We start from the raw sequence: 20,457 nt of genomic DNA on the forward strand, positions 1-20,457 counted from the left end.
TATAAAAGTGTAAAATCAAATACTGATACAATTATATTAAGTGATAAACATTGGTTACAACGCAGAAAGTTTAAAACCTCTACAAATTCTAAATTAAACATTATTTAAATGTTTAATAATACCTCACAAATGTCAACCTGTAAAGTTTGAAGTGCTCTTAAATTACGAAAATGAGCGTATTGCTGTTTAATAATTCTTATCACTTTTTCAGAGGAAGCAGGCCAAAATGGAGTGTTGTATAGTGTCAACTGACACTTCTTTTCAGTATCAGTTGACAGCCAGAGCTGGATCTCACGTTAAGTGTTACAAGCATTCAGCAATGCTTTGTAGGCATATATGAAGTTGCAAAAAAAAAAAAAACCAACCAAACACCAAAACAAAAAACCCACAACCAAAACAAAACCAAACCTTCAATACCATCTTTGGTGTAGTTCAAATGACTAGCAACTCAAGCATTTTACCTTCTTGAACATGTTGTCTGTGACTATCTTTTGCTTTAGCTTGTTGAATTTCAAGTTGCTCCATCAACAATCTGTTTTCTTCCAAGACTAGCTTGGCCTGAGTTTGCAGCTGCTGCCTGCAATGACAACCAGCTTATAAATAAAACATAATTCAAATATTAACTTATGTCTAAAGAAAAAACACAACTGACTTCCAACAGTGTAAACTAATAAAATCGTATTTGAAACTCTAAAACAAAATTAAAAACCCTCATTGAAAGCAATGTCAAGACCCAAGGGAAGCTAATTATAGAGACGTGAGCTCCTAACTGTCAAAATGTAAATTATTTTAAATAATGTTTAAAATCTTTTACTAACTAAAGCAAAAATTCCCTATAGAAAAAAAGGAAAAATATGTATGCGTGAATTAGAATCGTAGCATCACAGAATAGCTGAGGTTGGAAGGGACCTCTGGAGGTCATCTGGTCCGGTCCCCCTGCTCAAGCAGGGGGACCTAAAGCCAGCTGCCCAGGACTATGTCCAGCTGGCTTTTGAATATCTCTAGGGATGGAGACTCCATAGCCTCCATGGACAGCTTGTTGCAGTGCTCACAGAGAAGAACTGTTTCCTTACGATCAGAGGGAACCTCCTGTGTTTCAGTTTGTGCCCATCCTGTCACAGGGCACCAGTGAAAAGAGCCTGGCTCTGTCTTTACACCGTTCCCTCAGGCATTTATATACAGTGATAAGATCCCACCGAGCCTTCTCTTCTCTCAGTGACACAGTCCCAGCTCTCTTTCTTTCCTCATGAGAGTATTAAAGCTACGTGATGTTGCCAGATGACTTAAAGACAGCTATGTAGCTAGAACTCAATTTGTTTTCAAAACATGTGGTAAATTCTTGGATAGGATTTGTATTTACTTGGCTTTGATCTCTGGAAAAATACTCCCGTGTGTTTTATGGGCCTGTAAAGAAGATAGGTGTTTGAACTATCCTGAGCAGAAAATTGAACTCTCTGCTTTTTAACTAGTATTAATTCAGCTTGCAAGAAAACAAATACCAGTCTTTATGATGTTAACAAAAGCTTGAGAAGCTATTTGCTGTTCTAATAATAACTTTAAAAGTTGAGAAGTATTAGCCAGAATGCAAGTAGAAATACAGTACAAGTGTCAGATGATATCACATGAATTTAAACTTCAGTTGCCATTAATCAATCAGCAAGAGTAGCCTACACTCAAACAAAGTGTAGCAAAATAGACTGTTACCAAGGATTTCTGATGACAGTAACTTAACACAACGTACATCCACTTTGTTCATGTGCGGCCTGAGTTAGGTAAAAATGCATCCTATTGTGTATAGATTTAGACAGGAACAATTATCCCTACCATCAAATGATATTGTGAGTAAAATTCAAGTTGAAGCACACAGCTAATGGTTGTTGTCTGGCAGCTGAAAAATAGAGAGCCTTAAGCAGTCTACCCTGAAGATTTCTGCAAACACAGAAATGGAAGTCGGCTTACACTTGCATCCAGGAAAACCTCTGTGCACAGGAGCTTCTAATTAAAACTGCGACTTGCAAATTGATATTACTAAGATTATATTTCATCAATGGGTTTAGGCACAACGAACATCTCCCACACTGCCAAGTGACATCCTCACCCTCAGCTATGCCTGGCACCATGAGGCTACATTGTGAAACAAAATTTTAAAAATTTCTACAAAAGGGGGATTAGGTTGATCAAGACCCAACTCCTTTATGTGCTCGACAGTGCATCGCCATGAGCAGTTATGTCAGTGCAAACAAAGGAGTAATGCACTGCAACGCTAAGTGTGAAGAAGCCCCTGAAGGTGCAGAGCAAAAGCTTGGTAAGGTAGTATTGCTGCTGACATCCCTGCCTTAAAAAACAGCTGCTAGACAGAGACTACAGACAGCCTGAAACAGCTCAGAGAGATATGAACATCTCTCATTCATTTGCAGAGACAAAAGCAAAAGAAAAGGTGTTAAAAGTTCGAAAATTCATATTTAAGAAGCTGAAACACCTGTGTGAAGAGTGTTTTGGAATTTGTGGACAGTATATAACCATCCAAGGATGCATAAAATATCCAGAGTACTTTATTAAAGCACCTATAAAACACTTTGATACCTTTATAACAACGAAATCTATACAGAAACTAAACACTTGTGTAATTCTGCCTTGAGGCGACTCTCATTGAAAGTCAGTCGATGTTACTGGTTAAATCTGCAGATCAGTTCAAGACTGGAAGAGACACCTCGAGTCGTACAGTCCTCCTAGTGTAGGCACTGCGCCATACCATCCTTTCCATACAATTACCACTTGCGTCGTGCGTGCAGTAAGAATTTTTATGCTCACTACTCACAGTGGATGGTGTTCCAAAACCTGCTACACTGGTTAGGAATCATCTTGCAATTTCCACATTGAGTTTGTTTATGGTGAATGAATACCCAGTTGTTGTTCTAGTAACACTGCCCTCAGTCCTATAAATGCAGCTTCAGTAGTTCTTTGTATACTTAGTGACTCCTGTTCCTGATGTGCTCCCAGAAAGCAACATGAGAAAGGCCCATCTGTCTAAACTCCAAATAAAAGAGGCCTTCCATGTCCTTGGCTACACCGCAAACCCTTTCAGCTTTGTTACTCTGTACTTAAACATGGATGACAGGAGGAAGTTCTATATAATTGTGATTAGTGTCCTATGTCCACTAGAGGGACCTATTCTAACATACCTCGGGACTACACTGCCTTTATTTTTCCCTTACAGCTGTTGCCCTAAAAAGCTCACAACCAGCTTGCAACCAACCAGTACGACCAGTCTCTTCTCCATCTCAGTAACCAACTGATGAATGCCTGACTTAGGTAAATTGTTATTAAGTCTCATATGTATTTTATAGTTTTGTTATGTTTGTTTTGTCTCACTTCTCAAGAACATCAAATTCTTTAATGCCATATTCCAATACCATTTTATATTAATGAAAAACTGATGTCATTGGCACATTCCTACTATTAGTAAAAGTTAAGTCTATAACCTGCAAGGTCTGGGACAGAATTGCATGGGTTTCAGGTGCAAAACTGTACATTCACTATCTAATCTTTATTCCAAAATAATTTCAGGCATTGCAGATCAACATTGTTCCAACACGACATAATCACGACTCTATAAACTCTTCAGCAAAACTTAGTTTGCGTGAGGGGAACAAAATTTATCCTCAAGATTTTTAATCTTAAAAGTTTGCATGCAACAAGCAAAATAATGCATAGCTTTTTAATTTGCAGTGATATAACTTGCCATTCTGTAGGGGTAATAAAGTTACTTTTGTTTAATTGCTCATGCAGATCTTCATTCTCTTTTACCAACTCTTCAACTCGTACTTTAAAATTCTTCATATCCTCCTGGAAGACAAAGGACTACATAAAACTTTTTAGAGGTAAGTCGTTTGTTTTGATTTTTACATCAACAAAAACTTCTATAAATATACATGCCTCGATGCCTTCTAATTCTTCTGTTAACAGCGTATTATCTCACTACTCATTCATCTTTAATTCAGATGTGCACATTTAACTTCTAAATTGCTTCATCAATCTAGTAATATCTGATTAAAAATAATACATATATTTGAATTGTGCGATATTTTTGCCAAGTGTCATTTGAATTAACTTGTAGATCCTTAAAATATGGATTTAAAAAACTGAATTCTGCAAATTACTAGGTGATACTATACATTTTCAATATGAATGACATGAATTTGAATATGGTAGGATAACACAGTGAATTTACAGTAATATAAACCCCTCTGTCTTTTCTGCTCATTTTATGGCTTCATTTTTTGAAGGAAACAATTTATTTTTAAAAGGTATTTTTGCTCTGAAGCAAATGACCATTTTCCAAAGAGTCAGTGACAAAAAAATACTTCTGAAGAGCAAAAATAATACTGATTCCTTAAATATCTACAAATAAATATTCTTCTATCACAAAATCCACAGGCCTGAAACTGGAGGAGCAGCTATACAGGGCACTGAATGCCCATTATGAATGACAACAGCAAATTCTTTCTACCACTGAATGTGTTTATGGTTTACTCTATTCAGAGAGCACAATTCTTGTACATCTCAGTGTAGTGCCTGCTTCTACATCTGATCAGGCTGACAAAAACAAGCAAGCCAAATAGCATAAGATAGCACAATAATTATGCTTGGAAAAGTAAAACAAAGTAACTTTTAATTTTAGGCAGAAAACAGCTTTGACAAAGCCCTTTAAAAAATTTCAGTTATTTATTTCTACTTTAGTGCAGAAGTGTATTTTCTTTAAATGGCAACTTGCCTCATGTTCAAGATTTAAATCTTCCTTTTCTCTTATTCTATCTTCATATGCCAACAGAAGAGGTGACAAATACTTCATATCCAACTTAAAAAAAAATATTTTAAAAATCAATCCATATAAATCAATCACAAACCATAATCTCATCAATATTTTTTACTTCTGCTAAATATTGCTAGCTTTAAAAGGTATTAAGGGTTTTTGTATATGCTTTGCAGACAAAAGTGCAGGACACACAAGCACACGGATCACCATATGCAAAATGATGCTGCAGAGGCACTTAGTAGCACTGCTTTAGGAGCAAGCTTTGGAAAGGACAAGGCTGGGTGCTGTACTTGCACACTTCAGTAAAAAGCAGCTATTGCTTATCAGGACAGGTAACACACCAGAATGTGGATGCAAATGAGAACAAAACCAAACTGAAACGCTACAGTGAATACAGTTAATAATAATCAAATTTAGCCCAGATTCATTAGTACGTGGGAAAGGAATTTTTACACTCTCAAACCTGCAACTTTAAAACTAAATACATACGTATGTGATTCTTGGATATTATAGCTAGAAAGAGCAGAAGGAGGACTTTCCTATTTCTGTATAGTTCTGAATAACAATGAGCAAGACAATTCTAAGATCTGATTAGCATTTCAAGGAGAAATTGCATTCTCCTTGCCAGAAGTTCATAGGCTACTTCTGGACCCATGACCATTGCTACCATCAGTCACTGAAATATGCTGTTTTCTTTTAGTTTCATCATAAAAACAATCACAGCAGAAGGTTACCAACTAAGCAATAGACCTTGAAGCAAACTATGTGCTAGACAATACTAAGCGAAGGTATTTACGATTCTCAGGGTAACAGAACTTCTTACTTTGCATTCAGTAGTCCAAAGTTGGTGATTGTATGCAGTCTGTAGCTTACTGTAAATTCAACTGGAGCTGCACACATTCTTTGCAAAATTCTGCCCTACATCTTTTTATACAATAAACATAAATGTTTATAATATTCTACTAGTATGTGACAGCTTAGCAGAACAAATAAATAATATCCTGAATATATTGGTTCTAGTAAATAAATTCTACTACTTTACTTAGAAAAGAATGAAGAGATAAGTGAAAATATTATTTTACTTACCAGCCATGGTGGTGGTGGTCCTTTCATGGGTAAACTTTTCAGTTTTAGATGCTAAAGTAGATTTTTAAAAAGATACTGAAATTATTTCTTGCCTTTTGAAGAACCAACCGCTGCCCACTGCATTCACAGCTATTACCCCAAACAAGCTTATGTTTCTAGTTATGTGTTGCATCTGTAACACACACTTAATAAAACTAAAGGATAAAGTCTAACTTCTTAAGGTTAGGCTTAACGGTAAAGGCTTATTTTAAATTTCAGAAAAAGTCTATGCCATTTGTAGACTTTGTGGCAAATTTGGAGAAAACAGTCTTAAAAACTCAAAGATGAAAGAAAAGACCATGGGACATTTCAGTACAAACTTCCTTTACAATCAACATTCTCACCTCTTCTTGGGACAATGGCCTGAATTTAGTTTGATAGCGACTTAATTCTACATTTAAACGATGGACCGTCATTTTCAAAGCATCATTTTCATCTACCAGTTCTTGTGCTTGTTGTCTGAGAAAAAGTAATTCTGCAGCCTCCTCTATTAAAACAAATATTCAATGAGAAAGTTCAATCAATAGTCAAGAAATATGCACAATAATTTGTTAATTGTAATGAAAACTAAATCTCAATACGCTAGATTCATAAGAGAAATTATCTCAAAACACTTTAATGGAATAATCCCGTGAAAAAATAGTAACAAAACCCCATTAAATTTCAAACAACCAAGTAATTTTTTTTCATGATCACTTAAGTATTCCTTGACAAAATTTCTACAATTGTAGAAAATACTGTTCAGAAACTACTTCTGCGTAGATACTTCCTCAAATCATTGAGTGGAAACCTACTACTGCAGGAACAGGTTGTAAGAAAGTGGAAAAATCAAACAAGATAACTACAGAAGAGCTTATACATTTCTCCCACCTTCTCTTTGTGACTTCTCTGTAGCTTCTTTAAGCCTTCTGTTTTCTTGTTCTAGCCTCTTCAGCTTTAATTGCTGTTCTTCCATTTGCTGTTTTGTTCCCTCAAATTGCTGGGCCATAGCCTGGCATGCCTTGTTCAGAGACCAGTTTGCTTGTTTTAGTTCTCTGACCTTTTCTTTAGTCATATTTTCCTGTGCTTGCCGTGCCCGAATAGACACATCTGTAATGCCACAGTACAATGTATTTAAATGGTATTCAGACTTGAACACAAGTTTCAGCAAATTATAATCCTTTTTTTCTAATATTAGCATTATGTATGAGTGATACTTCATAAGATATAAGTCAGCTCATGGCTCCTGGAAGATAAGGCCAGAAACAATGAGAAAAGGGGATACCAAAGGAGAGCTATATAGTGGAATGGCTGCAAGTTCTCATCTTTTCTTTCAGACACTGAAAACATTCCTTCCTTAAAAGGAAAATAAAGTGTCAGCAGATCTCCCTCTTCCTAGCATTAGTGACTAGGGAGGTGAGACAGAAATATCCACTGCAGTAAGCAAAGTGTCCGTGCCCTGTATGGACCAGTCACTCCTCTTGAACCCCCTTATTTTAATTGCCTGTGTCTTGAAAGCTTTACTCTCCTTCCCACGGAAGAGGCTTCAATGATATGTTACTGAATAGAAGTTACTTAAACAGTCCTTACGAAAGTAAAATTTTAGATCATCTGCAAAATCGTGGATGTATTGTTGCATCAGTAATAATGGATCACACTTTCAAATTTGTCTTTTCATCTGCATGGGCTAAACAGCTTACCTCTTAAAATGAAGGCTGAGATTTTACCCTTACTGTCAGACTTTTAGGAGCACACATAATCTAACAGCATACAGGTGTGAACATAACTGAGTACAGAACAGTTCCTCAGTATAAGACACACATGAAACCAAATAACTGGTTTTGAAATACAGAGTGCTGTCTTGTTATTGGTGACATGTAACTGCTTCGTGTGTTTACTAATATTTCAGGCACTTACAATCGCTGCTAACTTCCTGTGAGATGGCATAAGATACTTGGACAGCACAGAAATACACAAAACCCCATGAATTCATGGTAGGCACATATCCCATCCATGCCACACACAAAGTTCAGAGGTCCTGTGCCCGGAATTGTTACGTGGATGCAATAACATACAAATAAGGCACTAGCTGAAGGCAGACCACGTGTCTCAGCACTGTATGTTTACCACTTCAGTTGCAATGAGATACTTAATAATGGTGACATCCTCTAGTGTAGATGAAACTTTGGATTAGATACTTTCAGCATGACTTTCATTACATCATTTCACAATCATTTGCTTAAGACTTCAAAAGTCACTCAGACTGTAAAATAAAAACAAGTCTAAACCACCTGACATACATATCACAGAGCACTCAGCACTTTCTCATCTCCTGTACAGGAGAAATACTTCCCCTATCCAATGTAGAATTAGGCTTAGAGAATACAAGCAGGAAAATGTATTTCTATATACATATGCATATTATTAAACTGAAGATATGTAGTAAATTCACAGAAAAATCAAAAGTACCTGGGGATGGTGGAGGCTTTTCACGTATCAGATTTTCAGCCAATGATTTTTTTTCCTTGTAGAAAAATAAAAAATGAGACAATTTGCTTTAGCAGTTATCCTCTCTGAAGTACTCTGAACAACATCACAGTTGGACAATTCAAGAAACAGAATTTTTGAAGTAATTCCTTTTGCACCAACAAAATTTAAGGTTAGATTCACTACTGACAATCCATGACTTGTCATTTACCCATCTTGACATAATTTTGTCACCACTGCCATCAGTCACTTGTGGACATTTGAAACTCTTAGTATTTTCTTTAGTTGTCAGAGATGTACAGTTCTCAAAACAATTTTATGGCTGACATAAAAGTTACATAAACAAACTCTCTTGACCAAACAGGATGGATATTGCTCCCACTCATTAGTTTGTATAAAGTAAGACTTTAGAATAGTAAATCACGATATGAACTGTCAGTCCCTAACTGGGAATTAGCAAATAAAACGTAAAACATTCTTAAACAAAGTTGAAGAACTTTGTTCTCCCTTTGCTGGTGAAAAAAAAAAAAAAGGTACTTATTTTTACATTTTCAGAAGGTTCTTTTCTCAGGAAAGAACTACAGGCTGAATTTATACTAATGTATTTACTTGAGGTGAACATGATCAATACACAAGCTTTCTCTACGTTTTTATGAAACAGCAGTGAAGTTCTGTGAGGATATGATGTCATGTAATTAAACATACCGAGACGCTGATGACTAAATGAGTCAAAACTCACAAACAATTTCAAAAGAAAATATATGTGGTCAAGAACTTCAAGAAAAAAAAGTGATGTTAACAATGGAAGCACTGACCATTTTTGTAAATAATATTCCAGCAAGTTGATCTGAGAAACTAAACTTTTGAGCATTCTTTTTCAAGCTTATGAAAGCAGTCAGATGGGCTCAGCTGGAAAACTAGATAAAAAAACCTGGTGAAGTCAGGCTCAGAATTTGAAAATCATCAGTAAGAGCTATCTATTGCTGTAACACAATCCCTCCCACTCTGTTTCTTTCACATGAGGAACAACAGAAGATATATTAAAACATATATTTTAAAAAAATAACTTTTGTATGGCCTATTTACCTATATAGTCATATTTTTTCAAAAGGAATGATTAGCCATTCTTGTACTCCAGAAGCAAAAGACCCCTAGTGACAATAAATTAGTTTCCTTTTAAGTGACTGTAAACTATCAGCTCTTTATAACACCCTTCTTTCCAAAATGCATCACAAATTAACCTTCATGCAAGTCTTACCTTTAAATCTGAGCCAAGATGTTGCTCTTCTGCTAAAGAAAAATAGATCTTTCAGCCAGTTAAAAACAAAAGTATTTGTAAGTCCATAAACTTAGTCTAAGAGTTCATATAGATATGTAAGCCAAGTATTATATGCAAATAAATGTAAAAGTCCTCCCAAAACCATAAATTAGATCACTCGTGTTCCACTGTCTCTTTCATGGTGTATCAGGATACTGATGTGAGACCTTACTTCACCTCCTGCTGTGTAGATGCAACTATGGCAGAAATGAAGCTGTATAGTTGTCTTCCACTATTATTTTAGAATTTGAGTAAAGGACAAATGAAATATTTTCATTGATTTTACTGGGCTTGAATCCTATTGCATCTCTGAACAAGCCAAGTGCAACTCTGACAGCTTCCAAGATCTGCAGCACTTACTATGTAGAAAAGGTATTAGAAACGGTTTATTATCCTTTTCAGTTTAATGCGTCCACTCCCCAAATGGTTTTATCAAAGCAACCCATTCTTTCTGGGTATTATTCCCGATAAAGCTTCTCAAATAACTCCGCTGAAATAATATTGGAAAAACACTGGGATCTAACATGAACAGAAATTAGAAAAAGACTTTTCAAAACGGACCCAGTTCTGCTTCCTCTTTTCTATCTGACAGCTACTAGAGTGCTTTCATGCTCTGTAAAAACTGCATTTCGCAGCTCTGGAACAAACTCTGATTTCCTGATTTTAAAATAATGGACAAGATAATTATGCAATAAAACTCCTATGCAGGTAGATTGGTCTTGCTCTCTTGTGGCAATTTTTTCTCCACAATATTCTATTGTTACAAGGAAATAGCTTAATGACAGGTCTAGTTATGAACCAAATATCCCTGATCTAATGAAACTTCTTATTGCAGAAAAAATTGTCAAGTTTAACAATTCAGAGCTCAGGGTGATAATCTGAGACTGATGATTATGTTCCGCTCTCTATTCTGTCAGAACCTTCCTCTGTGACCTAATGTACAATTTTAAGGCTCAGACCTTAAAAGACAGCGAGAACAATACAACTTCTGTAGAAAGGATAAACAATGCTAGTATCATGCCATTTGGTTATTTAAAAAAAATAAATTCTTACAGCTCATTTTCAGACATGATGGGTTTTTATCCGAGAAAAATGACTGATTAAAAATGTATCCTTCTATTTCTTTAGCTTTTTTTAAAAATATTGGTAGTTCTACTTTTTTGCATTTTTTGAGCACAGTAACACTCCAGTAGTTTCCAGAGTATAAACTGGATTGATTCTGGCACATATAATCAACAGAAACATAGTAGAGAATGACTGTACTAGACAAGACAAAGAGTTCACAAAACATTTTTTCCCCCCTCTCTTTTTACACTAGTTGATAGTGTATGTTTAGAAGTTTCAGTTATACAGTGAATATAGACCAATCTTCTCTCTTTATGCAGATTTTTAATTGTCTGTAATTACTAGAAATGTCTAAGTATTTAGTAGCATTTCTTTCATTGCCCTTTTAAAAAAAATCCAAGGAATATATCATTACCATATAGTATTAACTTTATTTTAGTCAAAAATTCTTTTTCCCCATGGTATTAAAAGGTATGGCATTTTGACCTAAAGTAAGTTTATTTACCTTCTATTTGCACGTTTGCCTCATCCACCAGCACCTGAGACTCAGTTTCATGAGAAGGTGCCTCTTTCTTATCAGCATTAGTACTAGAAGATGATGGAGGCTCTTCCTATGTGAAAACAAGACAAGCCTCTATAAATCATGATCACACTGTTAAATAGCCCACACCTTTATACCTGCGTGAAAATGTTAGTGTTTTAATGTCCCAGTCAGATTCGGAATTGTACTCCAATATTTTAAGATAATAAATGAAAAGAAATACTTTTTTTTGTTTAGGGCTCTATGTAAATAAAATCTAAACCTTACTATGATCAACAGGAGGCAGGAGACCGTGATTGTCATTTAGTTCACAGGGCGAATATTCCTGTCACCTTATTCAGTCACAGGAGTCTGTGAAATTACTCTACGTTTGCTTATTTGCTGTGTCATATCTCATCTTGCTCTTAATAAAAGATAAACCACTTATCTACTATATCACAACACTGAGGGATTCATGAATTGTCTTCACTGTTCTTCCCCTGTTGATCACATACCAATGTCCCATGAATTCCACTCTCTCTCTTTTTTTTTTTATTCCCCCTTCCGTCCTCTTATTGACTACTATCTCTTCACCTAGGGGTGTTTTTCGGATTTCTTTTCACATACATGGCATTTTATTGCCTCTTTACTACTCAGTTACTTCTTCCTGTTCGTTAAATTTTTGTATCGTTTTGAACTTAACTTTCAATGCACCTTAGGAATATTAAACTGCTCATTGCTGGTTAAGGCAATCCAAACCTGTTACAGAAAAATCCACTGGTCTTCAGACAACAAGGTAATTTATTTTGTTTGATTCTGAATCTCCCTGTCTCTATATAGGTCTCTGCTTATTAGCACAATGCTGAATCATTAACTAAGCTTTCAGCATTTAAAAGTGAAGTTCCTAGATTATTTAACAAATAATCTACTATATAAGTATCACACACAACATAAAATACTGGACACTTTACAAGACTAAATTATGCACAATAATTATACACAGTACCAGTGTTTTCCTAATAAGAAAAGGCTCCTAATAATCAAAGATATGAAATCTGTGAGGATCAACAAACAAACCTAACTCATGTAGGAGTAAAGGAACCACAAAAGGAAGCATGTGAAATAAAAACTGAATAAATGTCTGAAGAGTAAGAAAAGAATGAAAAGCCTCATAAATATTTAATATTTGTATTAATATATTAAAACATGGTAAAGGAATTAATGCATTTGAAAATCCTACCTTTTTATTTTTGCAGGGAAGAGCATAAATAGCATTGGTGCTAAAGCCTTCTCTCCTTTTCTCATTACTTTGACCGCTGGACTCCGCCTCTTTATCAGCATCTGAAAAACAGGTGTCCATGTCCTCATCTTCGCCATAATTGCCTGGTATTTCCAGGGACTGTACAGGAGATCTGTCACTACCATCAAGTTTCCAGTTGGGCCTGTAAGTAGAAAGCAGTTTAAATCCTGTTTCGGTGCTGCTTACTCTTAAAAAAAAATGAACACTAGTAGAGTAGAACCATCAGTCTTACAATACACACAAGCCCAAAGAGCCAATGCAGACAGACAGCTAAGCTTCTGTTAGCTGCTAACAGGGAATCTAGCCTATGTCTGTGTTTTAAAATAGAAGATTAACACTGGAGCTATGTTTTCTTCTCGTATTTTCAAGAAAACGCCAGATGAGGGATAGAACATTGCTAATTCTAAAGAAGGGTCTGAAATAATTATTTAGCACAAAGGACGTATCTGACATATATAATTCAGATGATTCCTCAGTGATTAACTGATTGTGTAATTGATTGTCATTTGGCAGAAATAATATATGGTTTTACTTGTGACTGGCTGTGCAATCCAAATCTCCCTCTCTGGAGACTATATGCGTGACATCACTTTATGAGAAATGGAGTAAGAACTGTAGACACCTCAGACTCAATTTATGATGCGGTGAGAAAAAAGTAAGTGGCTCTAACAGCAGGAGTCTGCTGTAACTCTTTGGTGAAATTGTATCATTGACAGATTCCACTTCTAATGTAAGACATCAAAACAGACAGTATACACTACCCCACTCTGAGCTCTGTGACTGTTGCATATGGTTCAAAACACTCATGTTCCACGTAGGTGGAATCACTTTCAGAAAGTGATCTCTGCCGAGGCTGAGGAATAGCAACAGTGCGTCCCGTTAGTGTTGTTGCAAGGATAGCTGCTGCTAGAGCAGATCTGGAAGAAAACAGAATAAAGCAATGAAACAATACTGATGTCTTCTCTGTGCTCCACATGTCATATTTTTCCATTGCAAAATACCTTAACTACTTAATCAAAGCAAAATATTCACAGTTAACAAGCATAAACACCACTGAAAGTGCTAAGGGACTGGTTATAAACTATTAACTCCCACAGTAAAGCACAAAACTGGGCAAGCTACTATCATAACGCAGCTATCTAAGAGTAAAGTACAATACCTATCAGTTTTCCCAAATCACATGCATGAAAATCATGGAATACACTGAGTTACATTCTCAAAATTGACACAGATTATTTACAGTACATAGCATCCACTTTAGCCATAGCAATACTACCTGGCATTGCGCTGAAAAGGTGTTCCATGCTCTGCTATTTTGTCTCCTAGTTTCCATTATTCCCTACTCTGAACCTTTTGCTGACGACTCTGAAGCTGTTAATAAAGGCTGGCATGTTGCAAACTAGAGCAAGCGTAAGTAGACAGAAGTGCCTACTTGTGGGATGCTGCGGAGCATAGAGAAGGGTAAGATGGAGAGGAAAAAACAAGTAGGAACACAGATTAAGAGAGAGAAATGGTGAGGACTTAACAGGAATGACAACAACTGGAGGTCAAAAACAAAAAAGAAAAATTAGGGCTAAGCAGGAATGTTACAGGCACTGGAAAGACCACAGAAAACAACCAGAACTGAACTAAATGTAGAAAAAACATAGACAATGTAAGAAACTACAAATGAAAAGAAAAATAAATTTGTAATTTCTCTTTATGTAAGTTGCTTATATAGCTAATTCAAATCCAATCCAACATGATTTTAGATGTCATTTTTTAAGTCTCTGCTTTTTTTAATATGCAATACGATGGCACGTTAGTAACGTTTAATTTTTGCTTTTCTAACGCGTTAAAGTTTCCTGACTTACGGTACTAGTACTGCTACTGTCCTACACTCTACTGGAGCAGCCAAATTAAAAACGGCCCTAATTTTAAATAGTCCATTTGTCTTTAATTTACTCAGATGTATAGCAAGTGACATATTCATAATGGTCATTGTCCTCACATCTAGCATGCTTAGGAGTGGCAGAAAAATAGGTATCTTTAAAGTTCAAAGAAGGGGACTGGCCCAATTAAAAATATATTCTATTTATGAAAAGGTTTCTGTAAGTACTGCAGCAAGGACAAGCAATTCTTCTAAACATGCTTTTCTAGGATGCTATTGTAGTCGATGAAGCAAAAAAACCCAAAGAAAACACTGAGAACCTACCTGGGCCTTTCTGGAGAAGGGTTTGGACTACGAGGGGGAGGGGTGCGGGGAACTGCAGGTTTAGGAGCTATGGTAGCAGCAGGGACCAGGCCATGAGCTATATGTTTCTAAACAATTTAAAATAAAATTAGTTGACAATGACTTTAAGGATCACAATGAAAAAAACACAGAATTGAACATGTACAAAAACTTACAATGCAAAACAATATAAAAAGGAAGAACAATTACATGCAATTAATGTAAACAGAAGACTTGAAATGGTTCCAAGTTTAATTTTTTAACAAGTATGAACAGCTGCTAATGAAGGTTAGAAATGTAATTTACACAAGATCCATGACTGTAGGTTTTCCACTCACTATATCACAATCTGCAAAAACAGAATTTTAACTTACTCAATTCAAGTTTGGGTTTTTTTTCCTGTATATATACAAGAAAAAAGGAGTACTAGAAATTAACTTTTTTCAAAATATTTAAACCCTGCTTCATAGTAACACTCTTAATCCCTTTGTTACAGAGTCTGTCAGTCAGAAGTACTCATCGGTCATAGACGTATGAGATGGAAGAAAAAACTATCACTAAACAAGTCTTGCAGTCAAAGGTTCAACCTGAATTAAGAAAAAAAAAGCGTCCTAATGTGTTTTTATCAGCAAACTCAACAATTTTTTAAAAGGATAACATTAAATACCAGCTCAGAAAAACTGGAACCAGAATTCCCTACAAAGAGTACTTTGAATGGAATCACGTAATGGTTGAGGTTGGAAGGGAGCCCTGGAGACTGTCTAGTCCAAGTCCCTGCTCAGAGCAGAGTCAACTAGAGAGGGCTGACTGGGATCCTGTCCAGTCAGGCTTTGACTGTTGCCAAGGGTGGACACTCTACAAGCTCCCTGGGCAACCTGTTCCAGTGCTGGACTACCTTCACAGTATTTTTGTATTATTGGTTTTAAGTTGAATTTTCTATGTCTGAATTTGTGCCCATTGCCTCTTGTCCTCTCTGTAGGCATCAGAAAATACTATGCCATAAAGTCCATCACCTTCAGACAGATGTTACTTTCTTATGAAGTAAAACAAGCTAAGTTTCTGCTACAGATAATTTTTTTTGGTAATTTTTCTTTAATTGGCTTCTCTAACAGGACAGTGAACAGGTGAACTGGAAAATATATCTTTCTTTACAGGAAGCTGCATGAAACAACTAAACGGTGCATTACAAAGACTGTCTTTTGACTCCGTCTTGTCTTGCAGACGCGCTGCTCCCTAACTCTGGAAGTCTGCCTGGCATGCACCACCTCGTTCGCTAACGGCTGTTGACTGTAGATGTCTTACTGCGATTGCCAGGGAATACCGCTGAGGTACACGGATGCTGTCATCCCACAGTAAAGACAACAACAGAAGATGGAATAATAAAAAAACCTCCACCTACTCCGAGCACGTTCGAAGACAACACCCGCACCGCTGCTGACACCCCGGGCTGCTCTAGGCTTTCTCTACCAACTTGGATCAGTTCACTTCACGGCAGTGGACATGAAGTGAGGCTCCTGGAGGATCACCGCAGCAAGCGAGCGAGCTGCGCTTCCACTGCCGGAGCTCCCGCCCCGCCGGTACCCAGCGGCCGCCCTGGAGCGGAGCGGGGCCGGGACACCGCCGCCCCGCCACGCCGAGCGCTTCTGGAGAAGATGGGCAGGCCCGGCACTGAGGGAAAGGGGAACCCCGGCACCCGGGCTCCGGACGCCTTCTTTTCTTTGTTTAGGATTTATTTTTCTCCCCATTTTTCACTTCCAACTGCCCAACGATCACCGGCGCCAGCGGCGGGGCGCAGCCGGGGGCTGCGCTCGTCCCGCCCGCCTCCCCCGCAGGCCGCTTCCCGGGGACGAGACGTGCCCTGGACGGGGCGATACTCACGAAGGGGCCCTTCCGGCCTCTCCTCAGCACAAACGCCATCGAGACCGGGCAGGGGACGGATCTCTGCCACCGCCTCCCGACTACTTTCCCTCCGCTTGGGATGCTTCTCCCGTCGCGACCTGCCTGACAACAACAGCGCGGCGGATTGGCTGTGTGTTTGCGCTTCCCCAATCAGCACGCGTCTTACTCACCCCCCATCGGCCTTAGCAACCTACCAACGGTAAGACCCGCCCCCTTCGCTGTCCCCTATTGGTAGCCGCGGCTGTCAGCCAGGCGCGTGCTCTGGGTGGGCTGTTCGTCCGGCGGTTGTGAGGCGGTGCCTCTCCCGGAGGGGTGGCGGGCTCTGCTTCCCGACGGGTCTCTGCCGCGCCCCGCGGGGTTTCCGGAGAAACTGCGGCCCGAAAGGCCGGGGCGCCCGGTGCGAAGCTCCCCGTGTTGTGGGCAGGTCGGCAGCGGCCGCTGGGGCCGTCCTCGTCTTCTCCGAGCGGCCCCCGGTGAGAGCGCGCTCTGGGCCGGGCTGCAGGATGTGGCTCAGTGGCGGTGGTTTTGGTGGTACCGGCCCCTCTTTGGCTCTTCTCCTTGAATCGCGCCTTAGCCTCAAAGACTCCCGTTTCCCCCTGGAGACAGCACACCGCGCAAAGCTGGCAAACCTGAAAGGAATCTCTCCCAGCAGCTCCCTTCTAACAATTTGTCTGGAGACGTCTGCCAGCTGAGGGCTGGAGGTGCCTCTGGAGCCAGCTTTGTAGTTGAAGCAGGCTTCCTCCCAGCAAGGGTGGATGAAGGCGTTGGAAAGATAGTGTGGTGTGGTTTGCTTTTTTCTTTACTATCTGTGTGTCTTAATTCAGATGTTTTTCAGAGTGAGTGGCAAAGTTGGGAATGGAATTTGCAAGCCAAAAGCCTGTATTCAAGGAAAGAGAGTCGCTTACCGATTTTGATGTTAACCATAACTGTAAGGTAGCTTGCGGGAGGAGATAGTGCCTGTTCCGGAGTATTGCATCTGACAAATTTTAATATAAAATTAAGTTTGGAACAGGTTTATAAAATGTGTTACTATCTTTTTCACATTTTTTTCTAGGGTGTAACTTAAAGATTCGAAGGAGGTCTGATGACAACGAAAGCAAACTTTCCTGTGACAGCAGGATCTATAGTTGTCCCTTATGGGCATGTGATTGGAAATGAGAAGTGGAGAGGATCAGAAATAGCCCAAAGGCTACAAGGTAAGCGCAAACAAATTGAAAGAGGGAAAACTGTTCAGGCAAAGCATTTGCCTCTATTTCCCATTGTTGTTAAGATCGGCTGGAAAATGCTTTACTCTGTGCCTGACTGGTCCTCTCTCTGTGGTACAGCCTATGTTAGCAGGCTGAAAATTCCTATTTGTCTATCATGAATCTGCGTGATCAGTTCTGTCATATTTGCATCGTTGCTGAGCACTGTGGAGAAGAAGCAGAAGTGTCTGCTTCTTGGGAACCACAGCAGTGGGGCTGTTGTGAATATGGATCTCCGCTGAAGTCTGTTGAATTTACATGCTATCATCTGTTGGCACAGCAGGCTAAATTAAGATGATCCTTTCAAAATAGCATGTGATGTTTTTGTTCAAGTCCAGAGTTCAATGAGAAGCTATGGCACTTCCAAACCTAGTTTAGAAGTGCTATTAATTGGTATTACTAAAGGCATCACACAGTACTTCGGATTGCTTGTACCAGTTTTGCCTAAAGAGAAGAAAGGCTTTTAAAGAATATGAAGTTCATTGTCAGGTCACTGGCATTATTGACACGTTAGGAAGATTGTGCTGTGAAGTAATTATTAGTATATTTTTAACTACTGTGTGGTTTTTTTAACAATCTCACCTTAAGGGAAAATTAGACTCATCTTTGAAGATGGCTTGGGACTTGTGGATTTTCATCTTTCAAACAGAACTTGCATTTTATATATTTCTGAAGCAGATTTGGTTGCAGGGGATGAATTCAAACGAAGATTGGTTCGGTTTAGAAATGTAAGTACTACATAAAGAGAAAAGGAAGAGTTTTCAATGCTTCTGAAAAATTCTCTTGTGTTATTTTTCAGTTCTAGTGGAGCTAAACTTTTGTGATAATTTCCACCTGAAAACTGAAAAAATATCCAGCTGTGTAGTAATTAGTTTTTAGTAATTTTAATTAGTAATTAAACCTCAGTACTGTTGCTACAAGTTCTGTTTTTGCTCAGATTTGCTTTCAGGCAGCTCATACTTGACAAAAGTTTTCTCTCTATTGCATTGCTTCAGCTTATCATTAACAAGGTCTTTTCTTCTTCTTTCCTTTCAATACAGGCCAGCAGTCTTCGGGGAATTGTGATTGTAGAGAAAACCCGAATAAGTGATCAGTACTTCTTAGCAGTACAAAAGCTTGTTGTGCTAGAACTTGGAATGGTGTTGCTTCCTGTGGCAAATCAAGGAGAAGCTTCTCAACTTATTACTCAGCTGGTGAGTTTCTATGTTAGTGGACAAACATTTATTAAAATATGGGACGTGAAGAGAATTATGTGTTTTCCCACAATCATCACTCCTTTCAGAAATAATACCTGGGATCTTAAAAGAACGTGACATATTTTGTTGTTTGAATGTAAGGAATAAATATCCTGCAACAGTAATATGGTAGTGGAAAGAGGGCTTATTTGGGAACAAAGAAAAGAAGTTGAAGAATGTGATGCTGATTTTTTAAATGGGATCTTGCACTGAGATTCCACTGGACAGCATTGGGCAATCCTCGCTTAAGTTCTGTCAAAACTGCTTTGAGATTTTGCTTTGTCGCAGGCTGAGGTAACTGTGTTATGTTTTTTTCTCTTTTCCTTTATGCTTTCATTGCTCACATCAAAAATAACAAGATCATTGTTTTAATTCATGGTTGGTATTAAGAAACTGTTAGTTTGCTAGTGAGACTTTGTGGATCTGCATCAAAACCCTTAATAAGGGCACACACTTAAGGAGGGAGCTTGTTTTTAAAGCTTCCTAATGATTGCATTGAACTGAATTTTGGGACAAAAGAAACTGTTTTAAAAGCCAAGAGCAGAGCTCGAGGAAAGGGCGCTCAGAGTCACTTATATTTCGTTCTGCTCCAGGTCCGTGAACAAAGTAAAGATCACAACAGCAACCCCTTTCGTCGGAAACAGTGTTCGCAGCTGGCAGAGCCATCGGTGTTTCGGACAGTACAGCAAATTCCAGGAGTTGGGAAAACAAAAGCTCTGCTTTTACTGCAACACTTTGGAAGCATCCACCGGCTTTGTAATGCATCTGTCCAAGAGCTTGAGCTAGTCGTTGGACAAACGGTAGCACAACAAATCTACACTTTCTTATGTTCCTGACACACATGCCAAATGCTGTTTTGGAAAACAAAGACTCTTTGTTTGTTTGTTTCTTATGAATGATGAAATTTTTGTTTTAGTAATCACCTAATATGGCATTTTCTATAATCCTGGTAATGGAGGGTGTTGACTAATTGTCTAGATATTAATCTGTTGTTGCTGCTTTACAGCTGTTCTGCTCATGTAGATGGAACTGTGAAAACTACTTTGAAGAAAGAGCTGTAAAGTCTTTTGCATCTATTTTGTACAAAAAACTGAGAGAAAGCTGTCTTTTTCAGCATCCACAGAAAAAAAAAATGGAAAAGCAATCTGCTTGCTTACTTTTGTCTTCCAGAAATAAACATTTAATTATTAAGGGGGTGGTATCGTCTCATTAACTGGAAATGTGAGTTACAGTGCTTAAAAAAAGTTAGCATACATT

At 38.1% G+C, this 20,457-nt stretch overlaps 2 protein-coding genes across 6 annotated transcripts in view; one reads left to right on the forward strand and one right to left on the reverse strand.

Annotated features, from left to right (window-relative positions):
- Positions 1 to 16,792, reverse strand: part of CEP89 (centrosomal protein 89) — a 37,669-nt gene extending 20,877 nt beyond the window's left edge. For 3 of the 5 annotated variants that reach the window (XM_086620964.1, XM_086620966.1, XM_086620968.1), the window contains exons 1-13: positions 16,701 to 16,792; positions 14,805 to 14,911; positions 13,372 to 13,527; positions 12,551 to 12,752; positions 11,296 to 11,401; positions 9,666 to 9,697; positions 8,390 to 8,444; positions 6,812 to 7,030; positions 6,286 to 6,428; positions 5,903 to 5,953; positions 4,775 to 4,858; positions 3,739 to 3,846; positions 462 to 573 (exon numbers count right to left, since the gene is read on the reverse strand). In XM_086620964.1, coding sequence (XP_086477090.1) covers positions 462 to 573; positions 3,739 to 3,846; positions 4,775 to 4,858; positions 5,903 to 5,953; positions 6,286 to 6,428; positions 6,812 to 7,030; positions 8,390 to 8,444; positions 9,666 to 9,697; positions 11,296 to 11,401; positions 12,551 to 12,752; positions 13,372 to 13,527; positions 14,805 to 14,911; positions 16,701 to 16,739 — 1,414 coding nt within the window. In that variant the 5' untranslated portion in view covers positions 16,740 to 16,792. The remainder of the gene's footprint in view (positions 1 to 461; positions 574 to 3,738; positions 3,847 to 4,774; positions 4,859 to 5,902; positions 5,954 to 6,285; positions 6,429 to 6,811; positions 7,031 to 8,389; positions 8,445 to 9,665; positions 9,698 to 11,295; positions 11,402 to 12,550; positions 12,753 to 13,371; positions 13,528 to 14,804; positions 14,912 to 16,700) is intronic. The other 2 variants (XM_086620965.1, XM_009988766.2) reach the window with 2 other exon arrangements.
- A 659-nt stretch (positions 16,793 to 17,451) lies between these two features.
- On the forward strand, positions 17,452 to 20,386 carry FAAP24 (FA core complex associated protein 24). The gene is made up of 5 exons (XM_009988777.2): positions 17,452 to 17,496; positions 17,776 to 17,917; positions 18,554 to 18,693; positions 19,006 to 19,158; positions 19,794 to 20,386. Exons 2-5 carry the CDS (start codon positions 17,806 to 17,808, stop codon positions 20,034 to 20,036), a joined length of 648 nt encoding a protein of 215 aa, XP_009987079.1. The 5' UTR covers positions 17,452 to 17,496; positions 17,776 to 17,805; the 3' UTR covers positions 20,037 to 20,386.
- The last annotated feature ends 71 nt before the right edge of the window (positions 20,387 to 20,457 follow it).

Source organism: Tauraco erythrolophus, chromosome 15 (genome assembly GCF_009769465.1).
Source record: "Tauraco erythrolophus isolate bTauEry1 chromosome 15, bTauEry1.pri, whole genome shotgun sequence".
NCBI lineage: Eukaryota > Metazoa > Chordata > Aves > Musophagiformes > Musophagidae > Tauraco > Tauraco erythrolophus.

What these genes read in the sequence shown, in the direction of transcription:
- FAAP24 (XM_009988777.2), top strand. Translation starts at nt 17,806, where the DNA reads ATGACAACGAAAGCAAACTTTCCTGTGACAGCAGGATCTATAGTTGTC. An exon ending in GATTGGTTCGGTTTAGAAAT is followed by an intron (nt 18,694 to 19,005) that starts GTAAGTACTACA and finishes CTTTCAATACAG; the next exon opens with GCCAGCAGTCTTCGGGGAAT. An exon ending in CTCAACTTATTACTCAGCTG is followed by an intron (nt 19,159 to 19,793) that starts GTGAGTTTCTAT and finishes GTTCTGCTCCAG; the next exon opens with GTCCGTGAACAAAGTAAAGA.